At 35.0% G+C, this 9,477-nt stretch overlaps 1 protein-coding gene and 1 pseudogene across 2 annotated transcripts; both read left to right on the top strand.

Annotated features, from left to right (window-relative positions):
• The first annotated feature begins 2,280 nt into the window (after positions 1-2,280).
• Positions 2,281-3,435, top strand: LOC143554564 (3'-5' exonuclease-like). Its single transcript, XM_077044286.1, has 2 exons — positions 2,281-2,895; positions 3,127-3,435. The coding sequence occupies exons 1-2, from the start codon at positions 2,567-2,569 to the stop codon at positions 3,428-3,430; spliced, it is 633 nt and encodes a 210-aa protein (XP_076900401.1). The 5' UTR covers positions 2,281-2,566; the 3' UTR covers positions 3,431-3,435.
• A 1,519-nt stretch (positions 3,436-4,954) lies between these two features.
• Positions 4,955-7,307, top strand: LOC143554562 (receptor-like protein 33; annotated as a pseudogene). The gene is made up of 2 exons (XR_013139044.1): positions 4,955-5,289; positions 5,625-7,307. The product of XR_013139044.1 is annotated as a receptor-like protein 33 (transcript).
• The last annotated feature ends 2,170 nt before the right edge of the window (positions 7,308-9,477 follow it).

Raw genomic sequence — 9,477 nt, 5'->3', positions numbered from 1 at the left:
GTTTTGACGTTTTTCGTTTATTCACCAATCGTTTGCGTCAACTCGTTTGCGTTTCGGTGCAAATTCCCGAAAGACTACACATGTAGTAAGTGTTAAGCGTCATTTAAACCCTAGTTTAAATGTAATGAAGTGTGTGTTATAGATTCAGTGATCTTAAGTTTGAATTGACGGAGTTGAGTTAACGGAGTTAACCTGAAATTGACGATTGTCACAGTCGGCCCGAATGGCGGGTGTGCATAAACCTGTAATCTGCACAACTAGCACAACCCGCGTAAAATGAAAAAAATACAAATAAAATAAAATTTAAACTAAAAACTGAAAATTAAATTAAACACGAAAATCAAATAACACGAAAAACAAAAAGCGCACTAACTCCCCGGCAACGGCGCCATTTTGATGACCGTCGTTTGAGTCAATCAAAAACCTAATTATTCTGAATAGTTAGAGCAAGTAGGGTATCGTATCACAAGGAGTATGTGGTCAGTGCAATTCGTGTAACAGATTTAATATTATGAAGTGACTGGTTTTTAGTGCTGATCACACAAGCAATTTTTAGTAAATGTAGAGAACTAAGCAACGAACAAATAAACGAGTTGTAAACATTTAACAAAGCAAATCACACTCGGGAATTCAAGTAAGCAACCAAACAGTATCTCATGCATCCTAACAGATTGATTATTTACAATTAACTGAAAATTGATCAACAAGACAAAACCTTAGACGTCAACAATTACTTTACACATGACACTGGTTATCAACAGTCATTTCCAGTGTGACTCAGTTAAGGGTAATTGTACGTTTTATCGTATTCAATCTAACCAAACAGTTATATGACTAATTATCTAGCAACTGGTAACAGATCGTTCAGACCAACGTAAACCTAAACCGACCGAACACACAGAAATACTAAATATCAATAATCATATATCAATCATCAATAACAATGCACAAGAATTCTTAATCACATGAGAAAAACTGTAAAAGGTTACAAACTATACATCCCGGGTGCGATTCTAGGAGATTAGCCGAGCCTAGACATCATCAAATCTTCGATACGGTTTATATGAATCATGCGGAGGGTCTTGGTACAAGCTATGATAGTGGGAATCGCCTCTTGGAGCTGCTGGAATCACCTATGGTTCGTCAAAACGGAGTTAGGGTTATGTGTTGATGAAAAAGAAGATATAACCTAAAATTCCTGTCTGCACTCCCGTCGCGGTACGCGACGGGTCTTCAGAGACGCGATTGACGAAAAGTCAAAGTTTATTTTACTACCCATCGCGTACCGCGATGGGATCTTCAACACACCCATCGCGTACTGCGATGGGTTCTGCGACAGCAACCTTCGTTCTTTTCCTCGTTTTGCGTGCTGGACATCCCGGGTCTTCATTCCGTGTCACAACAGGTCCATACTGATTACTTTAATGCCTATGACCTGAAATCGAATAAAACACGTATGAAGTATCGATAGTTTTAGAATAAACAGTTAAAACTAAATAATAAACGAACTAAAACATATACAAATTAACCGACCATCATGACGCCCCACCTTTTATATGTTAAAGAGCTCATTGCCACATTAACAAAACCTTCATAATGCCACATTAATTTATTAGAGTTGGGCGGTGTTTCAGACGTTAGCTAGCATGCTTACATGGCACTCAAAAAGCCCACGGTGTTACATGAAAATAGAGATGGTCATCGAATAAATAATGAGATTTCAAGTTAATCAAATTGAATAATATTTTTTTTGCTAGTATTCGTATTCGATTCGTATTTATTTAGAAGTTGGATTATTCGATTCATATGCGTATTCGTATTATATACCATATTCGAAATTCGATTATATTCGTATTTGAAACTCGAATTCGAGTAATTCAACTTAATTCAAGTTCACTTATGTCAAAAACTTCAAAGACCATAATAATCATTGTAAAACACACAAATATAAGTTTAAGTAGCTACAATAACACATGATAATAAGTTCAAAATTAAAGTATTGACAAAATTAAGAAATATCAGTACGGGTTATTGACATTAGTTATTATGTTTTGGACATTTATTATTTACATATTTGACCCAAATTAATAAATTAACTATATAATAATATATTATATAATTTGAATTCGAATTTCGAATAGAATAAAAAATCATGAATTTGTATTTGATTACAATACTCCAATATGAATCGAATCGAGTTAGAATGTTTTGAAACCAAATTCGAATCTTCATATTCGAATTCGAATCGAATCGAATTTTGAATGTTTCGAATTCAAATCAAATTTTGAACACCCTTACACGAAAGCTCATAGCCCGAGAATTGTATCTATTTTATTACTTTATCGCTTCTACTCTGCATCGATTAATACATTAAATTCTCATCTTAACTAGGCTGGCAGTCAAAGTTAACATGTTGAAAATCCAAAGGTCTAGTGACCGAAAGGACTCATGGGGAAGTGCCAAGGCCTAGTAAGTTACAAACTGACCGAGTATAAATAATAATACTACACATGGCTTTAGTTATCTGTTATCACTAGCTTTCTTCTTTGCATATCAAAGAGTTGCCATGGCATCTCCTAGTACCATCCAAGCCGTAACTATCGATGCAACATTCTCCAAGTTTCATGTCAACTACAACGGTAAAACAATTGAGACAATAGTCACCATCAAAGCTAGTGTCACCGAGAAATGGGTGAAGGATATTATGTTGATCCATTCCAATGGCCCAATGGTTGTTGTTGGTCTTGATGTTGAATGGTACTCTCCAACAACATCATTCATGACCAACAAAGCAGCCACTCTTCAACTTTGCATTGACACCAAATGTCTCATCCTTCAACTATTCTACGTGGATGAGTTTCCACAGTCTCTTAAGCGCTTTCTTCTCAACCCCAGGTATATATATAGATTACGAGCTACAAGTATGCACTTTTGTGAACTACAACTTATTTTTTATATAGAAATAACAGTGCTTGTATTTATATGTTATTTAATTTTTTCAATACCGAAAATATATTTGTAAGTAAATTAAAGTTTACAGTTAGTGATAACAGTGACAATAATTTATCAAGTATTTTGATCTATATATAAATTCACTTGGTCACTTTCTATTTTAATCTACTTTAGGTTTACTTTTGTTGGGGTTGAAGTTGAAGACGATATAGCAAAGATCAAGAATGAGTATGGATTGGATTGTGCTAAAAGCGCAGATATTCGTTCGGCGACTATAAAGAAGTGGCCTACGATGTACTATAGGAAGCCGGGATTGAAGCATCTTGCGAGGGATGTGGCGAGTTTGCACATGGAGAAGCCGATGAATGTGATCAGGAGCAATTGGGAGGCGAGAGTGCTTGCTGAAAATCAAGTGGAGTATGCATGTATTGATGCCTATGCATGGTACAAGATCGGTCATAAGCTTTTCCTTGAATAAATGTTGGTTTTAATGTTTTCCAATATTATGTTTTTATGTTTCATTTGTATGTCTTTGTAAGAAGGTGTGTACTGTTTTGAAGCCTGTCAGTAATGATATGATTGAAATCTTTTCTGTTTTCTTCTTTATGTTTAGTACAACTTTTATTTTCTATGAATTTAGTTGTGGATTATAATTAGTGACAATATGATGCAACATACTAATAGTAACTGAAGGCTAATCATGTTGATTTTATGAATATTCCTGATGATTCTTCCCAAACCCCCAAATTCGACCCAAAAGCAGAAATTTGAAAAGCTAAACGTTTTTTATTTGAATCTGATCAATGATTAGTCACAACTTAACATATTAATAAAGAATCCAAAATGAGTTTGGGCCAACAAAAACAACCATAGACCCAACAACAGCCCAAATTAAAACCTAAATTTAGACAAAAAAACATAAAAGTGGCTCAAAAGTGTATCTAGAAGGCTTATTTCGGAAAAATAAACTGGATAACCCACGTACGACTGGTTACCACAACGTGGCCCAAGTTCCAACGGTCGTTTTTATTGGTAGCACGCTTGAAACGAAGGCCCGTAGCCCATTTTCGTGCAGCATCTCTGAAAGCGCGATCTTCCAGAAATATCATGGCCCGGTCCGATCTTCTACACTTGGGCCCACATCACAATATAGTTTTTCTACGTACTAATTATTTGATTTTTTTTCTCCCTTATATCGTCGGCTGCCACCTGACAGTCGGTTTGTCACCATAAGAGTAAAACTCTTTGGCGTAACACACGGTGTGGGGGGGGGGGGGGGGGGGATATATAATGAATTATCATTATTCAGCTGAGCGGTTAAGTTCAAACAACGACGAATCAAAAAGCACAAGTAAACGTTATTAATATGTGATATTGATAAATTCATTTACCACAGTTAGAAATTAAGAATGTAACGTATTATTAGAAGACAGTAAGCATTTACTAGTTTAAACTTAAAATATAAGGCCATGGGGTATACTCTAACCCCTACATGGGTTAACATGACATGACAATTTAAAGATAGATTAAATCACTCCCCACTTGTGTTAAGTGTGTTAAAATGGCCCATGGATTATGCTTATAACGGGTTAAAAGGAATAATATGCATTAAATATGAATTAATTACTAATTGATTTGTTATTATTTATGTTGGTAATTAAACTAAATGTTTGATTTTAAATTAAATATTAATAAGAGAGAGATGAAGTTAAATGAGTTAAACCATTTCCTTTGGATGACATGGAGTGAAAGAGAAAAAATAAGAGATGTAAAACTTATGTGAAATTAAGATGAGTTAGAATATACCTTGTAGCCTAATATTCCATACTTCTATCAAATGATTAACTTATGTCCAGTACGTACAGTACAATATGCGGTGGAGGGGGCCCAACACGTGAATAATGCGTGGAAACCGGTTCAACCGACTTCGAATTTTAATTCTATTGTGAGTGTTTGTGTCTATAAATGAAATGTGAATGTTAATAGCAACTAGTAAGAGAGAATGGGTAATTCAAAGTTGGTTTACTCCTTTTTCTTCCTTCTTTTCTTCATCAATTTTTCTTCTTCTTTTTCATCTTCTTTCGGTAGCATTCATAAATGTCCGGATGAACAGAGAGACGCCTTACTTTTTTAAACAAAACGTCTCCTCCTCCTCCTTGTACTATGTGGACTATGAAATAGATGAATATTGTACAGCTTTGCATGGTTCTCGCTGGTATGATCTAGTTAAGGTGAACTGGAACACAAGTATAGATTGTTGTGATTGGAATGGGATCACTTGCAACAACTTCACCGGATACGTTATCAGTCTTAACCTTAGATGTGGCCAGCTACAAGGTATATATGAACCATCCTTCCTAATTCTACCTTTTCATGTTCATGTAAAGGTCTTGTTTTATATTCTCTCTTGATTGAAATAATGATCAGTTAGTTTTATATTTTAATTTTTTATTTGATAGAATATATTATTAGTCAAGTTAACTGTACTGTCTTTATCATATTAAGGAGATGTGATTTAATTGTGTTTCATACCTACCTATATATTCTCATTGTACCCCCGTATATAGCTATAGTTGGTCAATAATACAAAAAACTTTATGGGGTTTACACTATTTTATAAGTTTGTTATCAGGAATAGCCATTTATTGACATGTAATTTAACAATATCATAGGTGTGTCGGAACTGGATATATTGCTATCCGGTCTTCCAAAGCTTGAAGCAATTGATCTCTCTTACAGCGGCTTATCTATTGTGACAAAAAATAATGTTGAGTATGTCAACCCTGGTTTTCGTGAGTTACGCTTGGCTTATTGCAATCTAACCGTGTTTCCAGATTTCTTACGCACCATGAAAAATCTTCGACTTCTAGATCTATCTAGAAACTATATATCGGGTCATATTCCTGCTTGGGCAGGGGAGATTGGAGCAAATAGCTTGATTTATTTGGACCTCTCAAATAACTTCATAGCAGGCTTAACAGAATTCAGGTCAGATGGATTACAATATTTGTATCTGCAGTCCAACCTAATTCAAGGACCATTTCCCCCATGGATTTGAAGCAAGAAGAATCTTAAGTATTTGGATATATCCAACAATATTGGCATCACCAGAATGGTTCCACAATGCTTGCCAAATATCAGCTCCTCTCTAGTGTCTCTGAATGTCAAATCAAACATGATTCAAGGACCATTTCCTGCATGGATTTGCGACTTGGGCAGTTTGTTGTATTTGGATATGTCGAATAATAGCTTTCATGGAGTGGTTCCGCAGTGCTTTGGAAATATGATATCCTCACTAGCAATGATAAATTTGGGGGGAAACAAATTCAATGGCACCATTCCAAAAGTGAATGGGTCTTGTGAACTCTTAGAAATGCTTAGATTAAATGGAAATAAGCTAGAAGGGGAGGTGCCTAGTTTCTTACAAAAGTGTGGGTCCTTGAAAATACTTGATCTGGGAAACAACCAGTTAAATGGTGCATTCCCTCCTTGGTTAGGTTGTCTTCCAAAGTTGCGGATTCTTAATCTCAGATCAAACAGTTTACATGGTAACATTGAAACCCCTTCTACAACTAATTTCCTATTTTCGAGTTTGCATATTTTCGACATAGCCCGTAATAGATTTGAAGGTCGTATTCCTGAAAAATATTTTGAAAGTTTCAATGCCATCATGGACGTAGAGAAGAACCCAAAACCAGGATTTGTAAATATCAGTGGCTCGAATTATTACTCTATTATTCCTTTGAAAGGTTCACAATTCTCATCTCTATCGAGTCTCATGTTTATCAATGTTATTGATCTTTCCAGTAATTGATTTGAAGGGGACATTCCGAGCGTCATTGGTAACCTTAAATCCTTGAGGTTTCTCAACTTATCCAATAACAACCTCAGTGGTGAAATCCCACATGTTCTTGGAGATATCTTTGATATGGAAGCATTAGACCTATCCAGCAACCAACTCATAGGAGAAATCCCTCAAAGCCTTGAAAACTTGACCTTTCTAGAGTTATTAAATCTCTCACAAAACCATCTCACTGGGCATATTCCAGAGAACCGTCAATTTTCGACGTTTACAAATGATTCGTATTTTGGGAATCCAGATTTGTGTGGGCCTCCGCTAACGAGAGAATGTAAAGATCTAAGTTCCCCAAAAGTTAAAGCCAAGTGGATTTGCATGGAAGCGGTGATGCTGGGACTGGGATGTGGAACTCTAGTTGGAGTGGTGTGGGGATATCGCATGTTGTCAACTGAAACACCAAAATGGTTGACTGCAATTGCTAATGCCGGAGGGCATATAGCACGAAAGAAGAGAAAGCATGTGCATCTTAGGAAACGAAATTAGTTTTTGTTTTTGAATGGTACATGTTTCATATGTTTCTCAAGTTTATGAATTTCTGAAGAAGAAAAATAATAGTTTTTATTTATTACTATTATTATTATTTTCATTTTTATTTTGAAAACGCTGTTATGAGTATTTACATGGAGATGATTATGATTAGTGGTGGCCATTCTTGACATGACCCGCTTATTAAATTAGTCATCCTAGTGTACAAGACACGTTTTGTTCAATACGAACACAACACGTATGATACGTGGGTTGACCTGTTAACATGTTTAAGAGTTTTTTAAAAATTAATATTTTGGTTTTAGAGACAAAAAGAAAATATCTTTTGTAGAACACCGTCCAATACAACTCAAAAAACATATAAAAGGAATAATGCTCCGGATCAAATTACCTATGCACGAGCATCCCTTCAAATTTATGATTTTTAGTGAATGGGTCAAAAATACCATGTTTTTAATGAACTGGTCAAAATTATAATTTTAGTGAACATTTTGTAAGTTCAAATAATATTTACCATTTTGTAAAAAAAAACACCGAACTAGAACGAGTATAAAACTAAGTTGTATTGGTGACGGTCTTTATGCTTGTTTACTCACAAAGGCTTAAAACAAACATTTATTATTTTAGTCTTCATCTTCCTCAACTTATACAACGCATTAGTTTTTCTGTTACTAAAACTTAAATAATTAAAATATGCAGATTTTAATATTTTAAAATAATACAAAATTGTTTATATCCAAAGTATTTTTGAAAAATTTCGGATGGTTTGGATATCCAAACTTTCCGAAATATTTTTAAATTGTTAAATAATAAATATTATTTATAAATTTCAAATAATTTTTGGATATTTTGGATATATTTTTGAATATTTTGGATAATTTTCAGATATTTCGAATACTTCGTATAATCTCAAGTAAAGTTCAAAAGTTTGTAATTAATTTATTGTAATTAATAATCCATTAATTGCTGTACTATGATTTATTGTTATTATCCTTAAATTAATTACAATAAAGTTATTCACTTTTGCTTCAATTAAAAACTATAATACTCATTAAAAAAGCGTAATACAGTAATTAATGGATTATTAATAACGATAACTATTATATACTTTTGCTTCCATTTAAAGCTATACTTAAAAAGTTTATATGAAAACGTAAAGTGTTCAAAACTATCCGAATCTGAATCCGTATCCGAATTATCCGATTATCCGTATCCGAATTATCCGAAAATTCGGATATCCGAAAATTCGGATTCGAATTCGGATGTTAGTTTTCAGGTTTTTCGGATATCCGAAATATCCGAATTATCCGGTATTTTAAATATTAATATTTTTAAACTTATTTTATATTACATACCATAAGAAACCCTACCCTAATCTAGTATCATATCACGTATCATATTACACAGCCTTCTTCTCTCAGATCTGCGGCGCCTCTCTCTCTCTCTCTCACTAAAACTCGTTGCCGTCGTCGGTCATCAACACCGCCGCAGTCACGGCGGCCACCGTCTCCAGCCTCGTCGCCATCCAGTACCACCAGTCCCGTCTCCATCTTGCACCATCAGTCCCGTCAGTCGTCGCCATCCGTCCATTCAACCACTCGTCGCCATCATCATCTTTCGGTCAACCACCATCACAGGTCAACCGTCGCCGGTCATCAACGCCGCCGCAGTTACGGCGGCCACCGTCTCCAGCCTCGTCGCCATCCAGTACCACCAGTCTCGTCTCCATCTTACACCATGGTTGTTTAATGTTTGGTTTGTTGGATTTAGAAACTTGTAATTTAGTTGTATGTTTGGTTTGTTTGAATTAGAAACTTGTTATTTGGTTGTATGTTTGGTTTGAAAACTTGAAATCTTAAGATGATGTATGGTACTATGGTTTTTATTAGTAAAACAAGTTTTTTTTTAATTTATTTTTCGGATATTCGAATATCCGGTTTCGGATATCCGAAATTTCGGATTCGGATTCGGATAGTGATTTTCACTATCCGAAAGGTTCGGATAGTGATTTTTACTATCCGAAAGGTTCAGATATCCGGTTCTGGATATCTGAAATTTCGGATATTCGGTTTTGAACAGCCCTAGATATAGGCACACCGTACCTCTATCCAAAGGGATAAAGAGGTGGCTTCCAGAGAAACCCTCAGCTCTAGAATACATATGTTTGAGGCAATATAAGG

The sequence above is a fragment of the Bidens hawaiensis genome, unplaced genomic scaffold, assembly GCF_021521415.1.
Source record: "Bidens hawaiensis isolate Kalapana, Puna unplaced genomic scaffold, B.hawaiensis_p1.1 tig00017761_1, whole genome shotgun sequence".
Taxonomy (NCBI): Eukaryota; Viridiplantae; Streptophyta; class Magnoliopsida; order Asterales; family Asteraceae; genus Bidens; species Bidens hawaiensis.
The sequence above is the reverse complement of the archived record's forward strand: the minus strand, read 5'-3'. Positions and strand labels throughout refer to the sequence as shown.

Excerpts from the sequence above, each read along its gene's own strand:
- LOC143554564 (XM_077044286.1), top strand. The coding sequence starts at position 2,567 with ATGGCATCTCCTAGTACCATCCAAGCCGTAACTATCGATGCAACATTC. Across the intron at positions 2,896-3,126 it reads CGCTTTCTTCTCAACCCCAG|GTTTACTTTTGTTGGGGTTG; the intron begins GTATATATATAG and ends AATCTACTTTAG.